The sequence below is a fragment of the Psammomys obesus genome, unplaced genomic scaffold, assembly GCF_907164565.1.
Source record: "Psammomys obesus unplaced genomic scaffold, mPsaObe1.curated_primary_1811, whole genome shotgun sequence".
Classification (NCBI taxonomy): domain Eukaryota; kingdom Metazoa; phylum Chordata; class Mammalia; order Rodentia; family Muridae; genus Psammomys; species Psammomys obesus.
In genome coordinates this window covers 11,321,833-11,339,932 of record NW_026585644.1, presented here as the reverse complement: position 1 = coordinate 11,339,932, position 18,100 = coordinate 11,321,833, and the positions used below count along the sequence as shown (strand labels likewise).

General features: G+C 39.3%; 1 protein-coding gene across 1 annotated transcript in view; it reads left to right on the top strand.

Annotated features, from left to right (window-relative positions):
• The window catches only part of Nampt (nicotinamide phosphoribosyltransferase), a 32,267-nt gene extending 16,794 nt beyond the window's left edge, over positions 1-15,473 (top strand). Inside the window, 8 exon segments of the mRNA XM_055624551.1 lie at positions 1,393-1,551; positions 2,220-2,356; positions 6,040-6,265; positions 7,788-7,907; positions 9,871-9,891; positions 9,893-10,012; positions 11,375-11,509; positions 13,343-15,473. Of these exon segments, the coding sequence (XP_055480526.1) occupies positions 1,393-1,551; positions 2,220-2,356; positions 6,040-6,265; positions 7,788-7,907; positions 9,871-9,891; positions 9,893-10,012; positions 11,375-11,509; positions 13,343-13,453 (1,029 nt within the window). The 3' untranslated portion in view covers positions 13,454-15,473.
• Positions 15,474-18,100: the final 2,627 nt, after the last annotated feature.

Genomic DNA, 18,100 nt, shown 5'->3' with positions numbered 1-18,100 from the left:
AGTTTGCAAATAATGATAGAACCTGTCTAAAGCTCACACTGGAATGATACCTACTGAAGCGCAAGTTACTGAGGCTGTTGCTTGGAGTTAGGAGGATCATGGTGGGCAGTGGGATCAGAAGAGGAATTTTGTGAGCACTTGGGTCAGAGATGGGATTTGCATATTTATTGACTAAAAAACTATTCCTAGACTTAGTTGTTTCACACAGTTGTTCCGTGGTTTTGTGATTCCCTTGTTCTTTGGGTCTTGCTTGGATTTAAACCTGCATTCAGCTAAGCTAGGCAGTCTCTCAGGCAGGCAGGCAAGGAGGGGTTAAGGGAGAGACAAAGAGAGAGACAGAGACATGATTGATCACAGGATAGCCCAGAATCAAGGAATGAGGGCTAGAGCTTCAAATGAGAAACGTGGAGGACCATATTAATTCAACAGTAGGAGTCTAAGGCCACAGTGGCTTTCTTTTTAGATGAGCAGAGTGTCATGTCCAAGGTGAAATAATTTCTTCTAACTTGTTTCATTTACTGATCACTGAGCTTATGTATAGTAAAAATTATATCAGAAATGAACTGTTCTTTTTATCAAGCTCAGTTATTTGTCATTCCCATTTTAGTAATGATATCTTTTAGCTTTTTCCAAAGTAGATTGGAAGCTGCTCCTGATAATATACTATTAAGCTTGGGAACTTGAAAGTAAAAATGGAAATTTAACATCCTAGACTGAAGTAGTACATTCTCAAGCCAAATTAACTAGAGTGATTCCAGTGGTTACACATCAGCCTGAATTTGGAGTTTTCTGGCAGCCAAGAAAATAGTGAAACTGCAGAACTGTTTATACTAGAAAGTAAGAATCTCACAATTCTAGCAGCACTTCCTCACATACGTACTTCACGCCACTTTTTCTTTGACAAAAGCTCAGGGTGCTAAGCATGGGTCTCAAACAGATTCTCTTATATCAGGTAGCTCCTCTAGAACCAAGTTAGTCTAAAGGAGTAAAGCCCTGACCACTTTAAATAAGTACTTCTTAGAGTCTCGTGCATAAATCAGAGCTGTTTTGTGGGCCTGCTTGGTGCAGATCCATACACATAAAGAATCCAGAATAACCATTTAGGAACTTAGGGTGATGTGCCGCAACATGAACTGATCCTTCATAGGTCATTCAAAACATTATATGCTTCTTTGGAGCTTTGAATCAAAACTTGTGTGGAGTTGTCTCCTCGGGCTCAGAGAGCTCACAGTGAAGAGCAACAAGCTGCATCTACAGTGCACCCCCTGCCGCCCTCAGAGAGACGCCTGGTTCCTAAGAGGTCAGAGGCACAGGAGGTCCTGAAGAAAGCTGTGAGATCCCCAGAAGGAGCCCAATATTTTATGTTAATAATGTGCTTAATTTTTGTTACAGACTATTCTCGTTCAGTCCTGGTATCCAATTACAGTGGCCACAAATTCAAGAGAGCAGAAGAAAATACTGGCCAAATATTTGTTAGAAACTTCTGGTAACTTAGATGGTCTGGAATATAAGTTACATGACTTCGGGTACAGAGGAGTCTCTTCACAAGAGGTGAGCAACCAAAATGAGTCTCATAAAGACAGTGTAGATTGTCAGTGTTGTATTAACTGCTTCTTTTGCTGGGAGAAAACGTCATTACCAAAAGCAGCAGGTGGAAGACAGTTGTGAGAGCCACCACGGCAGGGTGGTGTGGCGGTGGGGATAGGAAGCCAAGCACTTACATTTTCAAATGCAAGCATGAAGCAGAGTAGGAAAACTGAAGTGCAGTGAGGCTTGGAACCCTTGAAGCCTCCGCCAGTGATGGGCTTCCTCCAGCAAGGCTGTACCTCCTAAGCCTCCCCAAACAGCACAACCTGTTGGGGACCAGGTGTTCAAATACCTGAGTCTACACTAAACTAGTACAGTGAGAGGCCACTCGCTGTCCACTTCTCAAAACATCACCGGGACAGAGTTTGCCATTTCTTGCGGTTCTGGAGGTGTGGTCAGCAGATAACTAAATACCTGTTATGTGTCCTCTTCCCAGTGCATAGAAAAGACACATCTCAGCAGATGAGATGGTCCAGTTCTTTATGTATTAGATGGAGGGTAGACAGACAGGTGCAGCGAATCCTGGTGCAGAGCAGCACAAGTACAGGGTTAAAGAAACTGGTGAGAAATGGGATGAGGCGAGTGGGGTGTATCTTCCTGTTTTGAATTTTGGTTTGTGGTTGATCTTCCAGACTGCTGGCATAGGGGCATCTGCTCATTTGGTTAATTTCAAAGGAACAGATACAGTGGCGGGAATTGCTCTAATTAAAAAGTACTACGGAACAAAAGATCCTGTTCCAGGCTATTCTGTTCCAGCAGCAGAGCACAGGTAAAACTGAGTTTGTTCTCATCCTTGTGTTTGCTATTTGAACACTTGTCTTGCATGCATAAGGCCCTGGGTTCTTTCTATCTATGGGCCTGCAAACAAAAAATTGCTGTCTAAAATTTGTTTGAATTTTTTTGCAACTCAGCAACACCTTACTTGACAGCCAAGCCAGATGCTAAATAAACTCTCATGGACAGTACAGATTTTTCACACTTTTTACAAGACTAGTATCCAGCAGGACTAGGATTCTTTAACCTCTCTAGTAAAAGAACTGAAGAGCTTTCCGAACACTTAACAATTGCCATATTGATGTATTTTAAGGAATGGTTTTTCATTTACTGCATTGCTTCTGCAGATAAATTCCTCTTCATTAAGTAAAGACTAGAAGTGCTGAATGTGCTGGTTACTTGCCCCTGCTTTTCTGTGTGATCTCACCTAGTTTTGCCCTGGCAATTGTCATCTGGACCTAGTATCTTCAATTCTAGATAAGATATTTTAATAAATAATAAAGGTGTTCTGGTTCTATGCTTGCTTATTTGCTTTTATTAAATCATCTCAAGGTACACTAGAAGATTAGAATCCAGGCTGCAGCCAGTCTGGTTCTAGAGTTCTCTGAAGTCACCAGCATATGTAGTAAGTGTGTCAAACCTTGTCTACGTTGAGTACAGAATAAGCTGAGCTTTACCATTCTGACACAGTAACTCACCAGCTTTCATGTGCAAGGCAGTCTGCTGGGTGCTGCAGGAGGCAGAAAGATACCAAGCTGATCCCCAAGATAAAAATAGTGCACCAGTAACAGTCTGCTCTGTTTGCTAAGCATTTTTATTTAAAGAGTACAATTTGGGTGCTTGTTGTAACCACAAACAAGTTGAGGAAGGTTTATATCCATTGGCCAGATCAAAAAAGCTTTTATAGAGATAATATGTGAAATCTTGACTTCTTAAGGGAACACTAACATTTGAGTGAGCATTTTCTGAGTAGTACCTTTTCATGTTTATCAAGCATTATGGTTAGAGTGTGTGCATGCTTCAGGGGACTAAGGGCTAAAATAGCTATGTTTAAAATAGATTGCAAAGTTGGGTGAAGGTTAATTTATTCATAACCTTAATGCTGAATGTTGTGTGCACATTAGGCTGGCTTGTGTGTTTGTTTTTTTAATACAGGGTCTTATGTAGCCCGGGATCTCATGTAGCCCAGGTTGGCCTCGAACTTGTTATGTATGTATTTGTGTGTGTGTGTATGTGTGTGTGTATGTAATTCTCCTGCCTCCATTTCCAAAGTGCTGTGATTATATTCAGCTCTAGCTTACTTATGAATTAGACATTTTCAAAAAGAAAATCCTTAAGTTTTGAGGAAATGATACATTAGGAATAGATTTTAGGTTATTTGGATAGAAGGAAAATAGAAGCTAGAAACTAGAAGCTAGGCTTTCTAGGAAATAGTAGGTTAGGTCCAAAGCTGGGTGGCTAAATGAATGCAAAGAAGTCGATAAACATGAGATAAAGTTACTAAAACAGATCATTTGAACTGTGATTCGGGAGAGTACATTTAGCTAACATTACAGACATTGCTATGTGGGAAGGCCATTTGAGAACTTTTTCATAAAGTTTCAATATTAGGAAACAGGAAATTATGGCTGTTAAGTGATAAAAGTTATTTGGAGTTTTAGTCTATACACGTCTTAATTTTTTAACATAGTGACACAGTAGGCTCTCAGCTAAGTAGGCTTTGAAGTAATAAGCATATGATATACAGTGAGTCTAAAGACAAGGAGAGTCTATTAGAGCTCCTGCGTTAAATGAAAAGGACAGTGTATTTTATGGTCCCATAATATTTTTTGTGTTTGCCTAAAAGCCCACTTGACTTAACAGCTGAAACAGTAGGTGGCCTTGGGCACATCATTCTTCTCTTGTGGCTTCCCTTTCTCTATCTACCACACAAAAGGAGAAGCTATAGTTTTATACCAGATGGCTGTTAGGATGAATGCTAACATCTAGAATAGCTCTAAATCATTACTGCTATTGTAAATATTTCCTTAGAGAATTGGAGTCTGGAAATAAAAATAATTCAGTTATGCACCTTTTTCTCTCAGACTAGAAAGATGTGAGCCTAATCTGAATTGGAGTGATGGCATCAGTAGCAGTCATTGAACAGATGTGACACTGCTCAATAGAAATGCTGTCCTGGGGAAATAGGCATTTGGCTCCTGCTGTGCAGTAGTCACATTCCATGTGTCTGTGGAGTGTGTAAAGAGTTCCGGTCTATAACAGAGAGGCTGGTTCCCGATTCGATGGCAGGAGAACGGAGAGGCAGCAGAGAAATGAAGAAATTCCACAATACTGAAATGTGGACGGTGACATCGACGTCAAGGGAAAGAGAACATGCATTAGGAAAGTTCAGCAGCTAAGAACTGAAACTCACCCTGATGATGACACTGACAGTGGGTAACAGACCTGTGCACATAAACTTGGGACTGTCAGTACAGACTTAGTCAGTAGGAGCTACAGAAGCTACATAAAACTGTAGTGCTTTGTTCTTACAGCGTGATTTTCTTCAGGGTTGGTGAACACTGAGCTTAATTCTCTGACATAAGACAGGAGCAGTTGCAATGAAAGTGTGCTTCTCACCTGTGTCTTCCCCGTAGCGTGCAAACAACTGCATGAGGCAGAGACTTGATAGCATAGCTATTGGTTTGTAAGAATGTTCACTATGATGTGACTTGTATACATAGGCCCTGTCTCAATTTCAGTGAGTGTAGTTTCATAGTCCTCAGATGCACCTGCTAGCTACTCCTAACAGCCACTGACGGGGAAAAGGTATTTACTTTAGTCCTTTAGGATAAAAAGAATAATATAAAATGACAGTTTGTGAGTTAAAGGAATGTAGTTCTGCTAGTTGCCTTTTCATCCTTATCAAGGAATACCTGAGAAGAAAATCTTCTTAAAGGATGAACAAAATATGACTCGTAGTGTCAGGGTTTGCTCTTGCTTGCTTGGTCTGTGGGCCTATGGCAAGGCCACGAGTCATTCTCTCCTAAAAGAAGTGTTTACATTTTGTTTTCTGTCTTAAATTACATTGTGCTCAAACTAACTCTTACGATTCTTGTTCCTTGAACACATACTTGTAAGTAAAGAACCTGTAGGTTGTAAACTGCATCACTGCCTATTACTGGGCATTTTAAGATATAACAGGTATAGTTACAGTTATTTGATTGTATATGCCATAATGATGCCATAAGAAAGTATAAATAGTTGCCTCTAAGTACAATATTTTGGAAGGTAGAAAAGACAGATAAGTCACTTGATATTCAGTTCCAGAGATTCATAGAAAAGACCCAGGTGCTAGCATTGCCAAGCGAAAATGGGAGCATGGGTTCCCCCATTCCAGCATCCTGGAAGGCTGCATGTGTTCACTGACTTTGAGTAGATTGAGGGATGCTGAAACAAAACCAGTTTATTACTGATTAATTATTGATTTAAGAGCTAAGTAATAATAACTGCTAAGCTGAATATAATTAACTTGTGGTGTTAAAAACAAATTGGACAAGGAGTAGTTTATTTGCCTTCTGATGTGCACTTATTAAACTGGATCCCCTTCCCAGTTATACTGATAATATGGTTAATGATGCTTAAGAAATAGGTTGTGTGTCTGCCTAAGAAAATCTGTATTTTTGGTTTGTTTTCTAGTACCATAACAGCTTGGGGAAAAGACCATGAAAAAGATGCTTTTGAACATATAGTAACACAGTTCTCATCAGTGCCTGTGTCTGTGGTCAGCGACAGCTATGACATCTATAATGCGTGTGAGAAAATATGGGGTGAAGACCTGAGACATCTAATAGTGTCGAGAAGTACAGAGGCTCCACTCATCATCAGACCTGATTCTGGAAATCCACTTGACACTGTGTTGAAGGTGAACTGCAGTGTGTATTGTTAGGGTGCCTGGGCACTGGCTACTTCACTGCTCATTTGTGTGCTCTGAGGAAAGGCTTGTTTCTTCAAGGTTTAACCCAGAGACAGAGCAATAGATTTGCCCAAGGTTACACATTAATTACAGAGAAAGGACATAAAGGTTAGCTTATTTATACATTGTCAAGTAGACAACTAAGGTCTGCTGAATACTTCCTTGTCTGCCTTCAGAATTAGTAGCATTACCATCTTAATCAACTTACTTGTGGTTTATTCCACTTATTAGCAATCACAGTTCTGAAGTTGTCAGTACAGAAGGTGTGTGTTCAGGGTAATAAGGAATACAGATAATTCAAAACTATTTTCAAGTCATGCCTGACTGGAGATAATACTGCTCCTTTAATAAGCAGAAAGGCCTGTTCAGGGCCCGATTTGCCTTTCTTACAAAGTATTTGTCACAGCAGGAGTTCATTGAAGCCTTCTACTAGAGAACTACCATGTGGTAATCTAAACCAAAACGCTTTCTTTAATCCTTAAAAAAAGAAAAAAAACCTCTGGTAGGTCTTCTGTTGTAAAGGAGGAAATTACCTGCCAAGGTTGAGAAATGTGGAAATAGGGCCCTGGTATCCAGTGTGGGCCTCTGTCTCCCTGTACAACTGTTTTCAGCTCATGAGCAGATGGCATGTCACTTCACTCTAGGATGTGGGACCATAGGTTACAGCCCAGTCTTGGTGCCTTAGCCTGAAGCATTTTACTTCTGACAAACTAAACAACTTTAAATTTCCATTGTGATGGTTATAAGAACAAATTTATATGGAATATTTTTATTAGGATCTTTAATTTCTGTCAGGAAATGAAGTAATTATTGTGTGTGTGGGGGGGGATCCTATAGGTCTTTTGTGTCTCAGACCAAGTTTTCCTGAGCAAGTTCTAATCTGTGTTAGTGTGAGCTGCTATACAGTCCTGAGCAGCAGTCATCAGATAGCATGGCTTACGTATTACAGGAGTTAGATTTAATGGAGCCAAGAGCTTTGGACCAACTATACATTGTATATGCTTTGTTTCCATCTTACTCTGGTGGTTGTATTTTCTCTCAGCATTGTGACTCAGATGTTAGACAGATGTAAACCAAGCAGAACTGTTGGCCACAAGCAGAATAAACCCCAGTCAAAGGCGTAACTATGAGTTTGTCATGCCGTGCCTTATACTCTTTAAAATACATGCTGTTTTAACATTAGGGATTTTTTTTCCTTGAATCTGTATAATTTGAAAGATGTGAAGGAAAGAACATTGTGTAATTTTAGTGATATAAATTGACTGAATAGGAAAAGACACACCTGTTTCTAATGTGATTAGAAGGTATTGGAACCAAATTTTATAAAACTTTATAAGATTAAGTAATTGAATTTTTTTTATTCTCAAAAATGTTTAACAAAGAAAAATACTTCTTTAGTTTGGGAAGCATACTCTCCTCCACCACAGTTTTAGTTACTTATGTCATGTGTGTGTGTTTGTTTTTCATTCAGGTCTTAGATATTTTAGGCAAGAAGTTTCCTGTTACTGAGAACTCAAAGGGCTACAAATTGCTGCCACCTTATCTCAGAGTCATTCAAGGAGATGGAGTGGATATCAACACTTTACAAGAGGTATGTGTTTACCTGAGTGTCTCAGTAAGGAAATGCCTGTTCTTGAAACACCTCCTTTTTATTCATAAACAGCCTATTAAAACTTAAATGCAATTGTGAGTCTTTTCAAATATTTTTGATGGTAAATGCCCTTGGTGTGCTTACAGTTTAGAAATAATAGTAGCTTAAAGTACTGAAATGGTAGCCAAAGCATACCTCTCCAGGCCTCAGTAGCCCCCATCTGTCTTGATTCTGAAGACAAACAGAAATAAAGGCTTTTGTAGGAAGAGCTCAAAGTAGGTCTAAGAATTAGTGTTCATTGTCAGCATGCCACTCTAGAGTCACTTGGGAACAGTCTCACTGAGGGATTGTCTAGATCAGGTTGGTGTGTCAGCTTGTGGTGGTATTTTGATCACACTGATTGAGGTGGGAAGACATACCCAATATGGACTACACAATTCCTTGGGTTTGATTTTGAGCCCTGTGCTCTCTTGACTTCTCCACGGTGAGGGACTGTAACTTGAAATTGTGAGCCAAATGCTGTCTCAGATTGATCTTTTCAACCTTGTAAACAGAATCAAAACCCCAAATAGCATCATGTGCTACTAATCCAACAATGAGAAATGCAATCATTTTAAAAATTCCAACCGTCTAATTCTTCTATGTGTTTTTTTAAACAAAAAAAATTTTTTTTTTCAGTAAGAATTAAGGCAAAACATACAGTTTATTTAATAAAATGCTTCCTTTAGCTTTTATACATATCTGCTCTTGTGCCTATTGTGGTGTCCGTCTTGTGCTCACAGATAAGCACGAGGGAACCAGGAATGTAAACACAGGACTGTCTCTTCCAAGGGAGAGAGTTACATAACCTGTTTTCTGCCAAGACAGCTGGGAGCAGATATGTTGATAGCCTAGTGACTTCTGCACTTTCTGTGTGGCTGAGACCAAGCAGATCCTCCTCCAGACCCTCACTATATAAGCTTGCCAGCCTACAGAACTCATCTTTATGGCAGTTTATAGACCCCATCTTTATGGAAGATGTCAGGTGTACTTTACAAAGAGTGTCCTAAGCTTTATTGTACAAACAGGATCGAATTAGTATCACCGAAAAAAAAAAAAAAACCTCCGAATTGTGCTATGCTTAGATATGCCTAAAATAAAGTACTTGCGGTCAGATTCTTGAAATTTGAATCAACTACTTAGTTGTGCTGAACTAAACTACCTTCTTGCCACCTGAGTATTACTGAGAGTGTTAGCAGTGGTGGTCACAGCCACCCCACTCTGCTCCTCCAGCCAAGGTGTTAACCCAGTCCTACAGGTGTCTCAGGCCCCCTAACGACAGAGTTTTCACTGAGAGGACTATGAATGAAGTGAATTTCAATAATTATTCTTTCAAGTGACCTAGTCATAAGTCCCAACACCTAAAACACCGTTCATAATCCTGCTTGTGACTGGATTGCATGTGCCTGCTTATGACCAGGCAGTGTCACTGCTATCACAGTAAACGAGTATTACATGCTCCTGCCAGGAACCGTTGACTCACACAGTCACTAGCTGTGCATATAATAACCTGCATGTAGTAACACAGTACTATGATTCGTGACAATTAGAAATCCCTGGGGGTAGTCATATTTCAGCTTTTGTTGATGGCTGACCGTAGCTTTGAGGTGGCTAGAGAGAGAGAGATTGCAAAGCCTTAGGTATAAGGAGCGAATTTCTCACTACTCTTCACTCCCACAGCCCAGTCACAATGACAATACACAAAAAAAACTGCAAGTGAAATCCCGTCCTTCCACACACCCATTTCAGCCTGCCTTTTTTTGTCCTAAGTGGGACTGTGGAAAGAAAATGTGCACTATACTATCTGCAAGGCTTATCTGAATATTAACTGGTACAAAGCAACCGTAGAGTTTTACTGTATTGTCTTTAAGAATAACCTTCATCATTTTCCAGACCATCTGTTTGCTTGTTTTTAATCTTCTAGATTGTAGAGGGAATGAAACAAAAAAAAATGGAGTATTGAGAATGTTGCCTTTGGTTCTGGCGGAGCTTTGCTGCAGAAGTTAACGAGAGACCTCTTGAATTGCTCCTTCAAGTGTAGCTATGTTGTAACAAATGGCCTTGGGGTATGTCCTTCAGTTTTTCTTTCCCTGTTACTTCCATGTATCTGTGACAAGTATAGGGACTGCCATGGTCAATGAACACAATATGGTGTTGATGGGAGAGAAAGATGTCAGGCAGTAACAAAGGAGATGAGGAAACCAATAAGCTGAATGATTTAAGGGAATGGTATTGGTCAGTTACCACCATTGTTTTGGCATATGCCTTTGCATGAAGAAGCTGGTTCTATTTGGGTAAGATTGTCAGCTAACCTGGCCATTGAATTACTGAAGGTAATCAAGTATGGAATTACTATTCCAAGAGTGGAGTTTGAGCTTCTGGTTTTGATACCAGAATCATGTTTGGGAGCCATAGTGTAGCTAAGCAGCCATCCCTTTCATCTTTCATCGCCTCTTAAAGGCTGAGGAGTCTGTGAAGTAAGGGTCAGGGAAAGCTAAGAGCCCTGAGGGGCTAGAGCAGGCAAGATGGTTCAGCAGACAAAAGTGTTTCCCATACAAGTGTGGGAACCAGAGTTCAATCCCCAGAACTCACTAGAAGTGTGGAGGAGAGAACCAATGCCACAGAGCTGTACTTGGACCGCCTTCGCGCACAGGCACCGCAAGTATAAATAAAACCCTGAAGAGAGCCTGTGTCCTGTCCTCCACCTCTCTTTGGGGAAAGCCAGAGACCATCTTAGCTGTTGCTCTTCCATGCCACTGCCACTGCTGGTGCCATCTGTGGTTTGCCCCCTTGTTTTCTGATCCTAGACATTGGACTGTCTTTAGAGTCTTTATTTATCTATTTATCCAGTTCATGTCCAGAAGGCAGCCCCCTTCCTCCTCCTTCCAGTCTCATCCTCCCACACTTTTCCTCCCTCCTCTCCTCCCAGTCCCACCCTCGCTCCTCCCATTTTCCTCAGAAAAGGGGAGGCCCTCCCCATATTCAGATTCTTTAAATCTTTTTTGTCATTGTTATGAGTCCTGGTCCTGCAGTGTGGTCCTGGATGGATTAGATGCCAGCACCATCCCTCTGAGCTCTTACTAAGGTAAATGTGAGAAATAATGAAAACAGAGGGATCTTAAATACCGTAGTGAATACACATCTGTCCAAATTACCCTGTAAAAGATATCCAAGATTTTGGTTTCCATAACATGATATTTTGAAGGAAAACAGGCTAATTACTGAGTTATGTTTCTAACAGCGATTGTAGACTGATGCAGTTACACATACAACACTATAACCTTTTAAAACTTGTATATAACACTTTAAAAAAAAATGGTTCTAGCTATAGGGATCCAACCCAAGGCCTTGTGTGAGCACGTGAGATGCTCTAGCATTGAGCTCTGGTGGAAGATGATTTATCGGTTTTCACTTAATTTGGATTTCAGGTTAATGTCTTTAAGGACCCAGTTGCTGATCCCAACAAAAGGTCAAAAAAGGGCCGGTTATCTCTACATAGGACACCAGCAGGGAACTTTGTTACACTTGAGGAAGGAAAAGGAGACCTTGAGGAATATGGCCACGTAAGTATCTGTTGACCGGAGATTTAAAACAATAGTAAACTGGCTTTTCAAATTAAGAAAATGGAGTTTTGTGTTAAACTTAAAAAATTGTTTTCAGAACAGTTTTCTGGCTTTAATATTATTTTGTTTTGTTTTTTTCTACAGTGACTAACGTGATAGATATTAATGGCCTTTAACAGGATATTGTATATTTGGTCTTAATCTTACTGTCTCCTGGCAGTGACTAATTTCTGGAGAAGCAGAGCAAAGAATACTTGTGCTCTTGAACTTCACATAACTATATATATTATAGTAATATACTGTAATTTTATAATAGACCAACTAGCCAAATTTCAAACTTTTCGAAAGGAATTGTTTCTTTACAACATAAAATAACCACTTCAGGTTTTCTCTAGTCTTATTTGAGTCTCAGGAAATTCTGATCTTAAAAAATAAAAGCAGTTGTCTTAGTTGTCTTGGTATCATAGAAATGGAGTGGGTTATTCAGAGTACATGATTGGCAAATGGGGAAGCCCTAACTGAGTTGTCCGTGCTGAAGTAGGCCCTGTGATCTGGTGATTTCCAGCATAAGTATACTTCCATTGTGTACTAAAAGTTTAAAAGGTCTCTAAGCCACTAGCTGGGAGGAGAGATTGAGTTTGAGAGGAAAAACTTCTCATGAGTATAGTCTTGAAGCATAAACACACATTTATGATATGTTTATTATGATGCTTTAGTACTGTGCAGATTGGACTGCTTACGACAATTGTATTATGTCTTATAAGATCTGGGGTTGGAATTAATAAAATAATCTTTCTATGAAAATCATATGAACTTGTAGATGAGGCTTTTAGAATGAAATCTCTTTGTGTAGCCCATCAGCAATTCATTGAGTAGATTTCACATAACAATTGGAGCAGCCGAGGTTTTGCTTATTGGGTCATCAAATGAAGCAAAGCCAGTTGAGAGAAGTCAAAGGAAACATGAATGTGAACAGCACCTGAGAGCTTCTGTCCAGTCTGTACGATGGCAGTCTCTGAGCATGGAAACATTTTAGTTAACACAGAGAAACCAGCCTTCTCCAGGAGGTTATACTGAAACTTACAAAAGCAAATGCTACATCTAGAAGACTAATTTAGAGAACACAAGATACCAGCTAATGTCATGTGTATTGTAAGAAAGAAAATTAAGATGAATTTAAGTGGATTTTTCATATAGAAACTAGGCTTTTCAGGGCCTAAGGGAAATTCAGTCTTCATCCTCTGTTGATTTCTCCATGACTTGCAGATAGAGTCTCTTTTTTTTTTTTTTCCTTTTCTCTCTTTTTTTAATTAATTCAGTTTATATCTCAGTCATAGGCCCCTTCCTCCTTTCCTCCCAGTCCCATCCTCATTCCCACACTCCCCTCCCCTATTCTTCAGAATGGGGAGCCCCTCCACAGACACCCAGCTCCTCTCTTTGCAGTTAGGGTCTTTTTCTGTGTCATTCACTATGAATGGAACGCAAGTCCCGTTTGATTTTAAGGCGAAAATTTCATGGCTAACATTAAACTTGTAGATAGGCAGGTCTAGACAGTATTGAGGCTGTTGACCAGGCTCTGTTGAGTGGCGGTTACCAGGACCACTTAGACTTCTCCCAAGCAAATAGGATTCTTCAACAGTAGAAAAGATCAGGTATCTGGTGTCTTATTTCTCCTTTTAAGAAAACCAGCCTAAGAATGTTTTATCACAATCTCACTATTGTAAGCTGACACTCTGAACAGCTTTGTATCTTTGACCTTTTAGGTAAATTCGTCAAAGCATGATTTGAATATTTGTTAATGGTCTTTTTAATTACAAAATTTATGCTCTGCAGGATCTTCTTCATACGGTTTTCAAGAATGGAAAGGTGACAAAAAGCTATTCATTTGATGAAGTCAGAAAAAATGCACAGCTGAATATCGAACAGGATGTGGCGCCTCATTAGGCTGTATTTGGCCTGGTTGTTATGTGTGCAGTGTGTGTAGACATACATGCACGGATGTGTGTGTGTGTGGGTGTGTGTGTGGGTGTGTAATAACATGTTCATTGTACAGATGTGTGGATTTGTGTTTATGATACATTGCAGCCAGATTATTTGTTGGTTTATGGACATACTGCCCTTTTTATTTTCTTTTTCTCAGTGTTTAGATGATCTCAAATTAGAAAATACTTATAACCATGTACAAGATTAATGCTAAAGTAAGCTTTTTAGGGCCCTTTGCTAATAGATAGTAATCTGGTGTTGATCTTTTCACAAATAACAGAACCAAGAAACTTTTATATATAACTACAGATCACATAAAACAGATTTGCATAAAATTACCATGACTGCTTTATGTTTATATTTAACTTGTATTTTTGTACAAACGAGATTGTGTAAGATATATTTAAAGTTTCAGTGATTTAACAGTCTGTTTCCAACTTTTCATGATTTTTATGAGCACAGACTTTCAAGAAAATACTTGAAAATAAATTACATTGCCTTTTGTCCATTAATCAGCAAATAAAACATGGCCTTAACAAAGTTGTTTGTGTTGTTGTACATTTGGAAATTATGTCAGGACATATACCCAACAGAATTACTAATCTCACTGCCCTTGTAGAATATGCATTGGTCATTCTACATTGAAGAGAATAATGGTTCTTCTTCCTCGAATGTCTAGGCATTGTACAGTTCTAGATCTTGATCATTGTATTGTACCAGTGATGCCAAATTCAAAAGGCCTGTTCTGCAATTTTATATGTCAGATATTGCCTGTGGCTCTAATATGCACCTCAAGATTTTAAGAAGATAATGTTTTTAGAGAGAATTTCTGCTTCCACTATAGAATATATACATAAATGTAAAATATTAAAAGTGGAAGTAGTGTATTTTAAAGTAATTACACTTCTGAATTTATTTTTCATATTCTATAGTTGGTATGACTTAAATGAATTGCTGGAGTGGGTAGTGAGTGTACTTATTTTAAATGTTTTGATTCTGTTATATTTTCATTAAGTTTTTAAAAAAATTAAATTGGATATTAAACTGTATGGACATCATTTATTAATTTTAAATTAAACCCTCAGTAACTAATGCTTAAGCAATTTCTTGATGTTATCCCTAATGGAAAGCATAATCCTTAATAGAGTTTTACTTAATTCAGAGATTTAGCTAAATTTAAAATATTCATCATCAAAATGTTTGTAGTGGTTTACTGCTAGATATCCTGAGTCAGTCATTGCACACAACAAGACACTAGTCCCTTGAAGGTGACTTCTGGGTCTAAGGCAGTGTTGGCCAGCTTCCCCTGAAGGCCAGCTTCCCACTGCTCCTTCATTTGTAATTACACACTATCTAAGGCTGCTTCCCACCTCACTGGCAAGAGTTGAGTATTTGCAGTAGAGACAAACAGTCCTCAGAGCCTGGAGTGTTCACCTCTGTTCACTAAACACACAAAGAAAGCTGACTAGCCTGTGTCAGCTTCTAAGAAAAGGAGCTTGCCTGTGCACTTCAGAGAGATGCTGGCTTTTCTGGGAAGGGGGAAGTTGAATTTTTATGAAGTTTCTCTAGTTCTTTCTCATTTGAGAATCTGATACTAGAAACCCGATTTAGAAAAGTTTTAACAGCTTCCTATTAAGGTGAAATTTTAAAAGCCATAAATCATCAAAACGGTTACATGAGAAAGCATATCAATAATCTAATGAGATAAATTAGAAGTTTTTGCAAGTGATCCTAAAACTCAGGAGAACAGTAAGCATTATGCACTTTCAGCAATCCTTCTCCTTGTCCATGGTAGAAAATAAAAAATGATTTTAACATGACCTACAACAAAAAACTACCCTAAATTGTCTGGGAGTGCTGTGCTACACGCCTGTAATCTATCATTGGTCCCACACTGCAATCGTTTTTGTGTCACATGAATTCTACCAGCACAACATACCGGTTTTGTCTTGAAACTTGTAATAAAAGCTACTGGTCTCCATTTGTGGGTGTGGAAGTGGAGTGAGTCACTTCTCTTAGCTCTGGCACCCTTGGAACTGATTTTGAATTTCTGTCACTGAGCAGTGTCCGACCGTCCCTGTTCTGAGCACCAAATGATTAACAGGAATGTCAAATGGAATTAGATGGTGTGTCACACTCAGATTTCCTATCCGCCCCTGACAAAAGCAAATAGCAGGTTCAGATTTATGACAGTAGATTTAGGTGACATTAGTTAGTCCCCCTCAGCTCATAACTTTAAGTAGACAGTAGGATTTTGTGTTAAGACTTACTTGTACCCTATACTTAAAAAGGGTTTTATGAGTAACCCTTCCTTTCTTGAAAAGAAAAAAAAAAGCTTTTATAGTGAAATCCATCTTGGAAAATTAGAGAAAAATAGCAAGACATTTGTTGTTGTATTTACCATAACTTAGAACTTAGATCTAAACCAGTGTTTTATAGTTTTACATTCCTTTTTAACCCATTCAGTGGAGAATATCAAACTTTCAACCAAGTTGTATGTTAAGTCAGTTCTAATATGTACTCAGCATCCAAGACAAACATGTAATAAACATGGAAATAAAATTTAGTTCTGTTAGTGAAATGTAAAATTTGACTTTCTGTGTCAAATGCCATTTCCAGACCTACCTCTTCTAGGTATCTCCAAAGAATTAGAGGATGAGAGAGGAGGGCGTGTTCAGGATCCCTCCGCCCTGCCGCACTCTGCTCCAGTGTTCTGCCTTCAGCAGTTCTGGATGGCAGTAGCATTGACTAAGAATGCTGGGAGGGCACCGGGTTTGGGGGACTGGGGACATTTAAGTATAGAAAGTAAATGGGGTATCTGGAGAAACAGTTGGATACAGAAGTGCCTCCAGGCATGTGTAAGAGGTGTGTGTGTGTGTGTATGTGTGTGTGTGTGTGTAGAGTGGAGCAGAAGTTAGCAACATCCATCCCACCCCTGCCACTGCCAGATCCATCTGGTTTGTAGATAATTTTATTGGAACATAGCCCTACCCATTCTTTAGTTACAATCACTATAGTGGCAGAGTTGAGTAGTTGACACACAAGCTAAAGCCTGCAAAACTGAGATACTCCACTACCTTACATTTTCTAGAAAAAGGAATCTCAAACTAATAAAACAGGACCTGAGACCAACTTGGAATGAGCTCCTGAAGGTTAAGTGGCAGAGCTTAAGCAAGCAAAGGATACTGCTGATCAGCATCAGGTAAAGAGGAAAAGTAATAGCATAGGATCCAAGTTCAAATCCCCAGTACGCAGAAAGGGCTGGCTGAGTTGGGGACGTGTCTATGACACCAACTGGGTAGCCAACCTGTCCAGATAGTCAGGAAGCTCCAGACACAGAGACTGCTTTCCATTCCTAAGCTCCTGAAATAATTTCATACACATATAGATGAAAAATAAAACTGGAATTAACTTGTCCAAAATTACTTTGTATGTAGTTCAACAGTTTTGTAACAGGCCCAGAATTTGTTGAAAGCTGTGGACCCTCTTCTTATATAACAGTTGTTATTTGAGAATAAACACAATTTACATACTCTTTTATGTTAACTGATTTCACTGACACATGCCCCAGATCATGGCTGTTAGGGATGGAAGTCAAGTTCAAGAACTGAAAGCAAGAAATCCAGAAGCAGGTGTGTACTTGGGGGTCTCAGCACTAAAAAGGTAAAGCAGGAAGGTGGTGATTTCAGGGCCAGGGCTGCCTAGTGAAATCCTGTCTAAACCTCCCTTCCCAAAAGGAAAAATCTGACCAAATGATGTAGGAAGATGAAAAGAAGCTGACATCTGCAGGCAAGCAGCGCCAAGCCTGCGCTGATGTCCTGAAGGCTAAACTAGCAAAAGAGAAATTACCAGGTCAAAAGTATAGATGAAATGTCATCAGACAGCAAAGGCACTTTTACCTGGAGATATTCACCAAAATGTGCTCTACTCAGTTTTGAGCACCAGGATGGATGTGATGGGCAGAGGTGATACTGCTCTAAAGCAGGCTCCCTAGAAGTCTACCTTACCCTTCAGGATGAAGATGAGCCAGTATCCCCTCCAGCCCCTGGGATGTGCCATAGAAAGCTGCTTATACTCAGAACAGGTAATTAAGGAAAAAAATAAATTGGCATTGCAGTCCCTATCACATCCTTGCATATTAAGAGAATGTCGGAGTAAGAACACAGATAGAACCGGATGGGCAAAATCCCTTATGTGATGGTAGAAATAAAAGCATAACCTCAATGAGTTATAAAAATAATGTTCTAAGAAGTACGAGCAGCTCACAGAGTAATCACACAAAATACTACCAACAAAAGCAGGGGCTTCAAATACTATAGTTATGAGACAGGTTAGTATATTCTTTATAAATTAAAAAACACTTTGAAATATGTCAAGGGATGAGCTTTTAAATGATGTAATACTTGAAATGAGGATTGATAGAATGCGAGAATTAAAAATGCAAAAGCTGTAAAGGACCCAATGACTTAGAAGGTGGGTCAGAAGGAATTGTTCACTATAGGAAGAAGTGGAAGTTAAGCAATTAAAAATCAAAAAACAAGACAAAACAAAACCTGAAAAAGACCCAACATCGTTCTTAGGAGTGTTCTAGAAGCAGAAAAAAGTGGA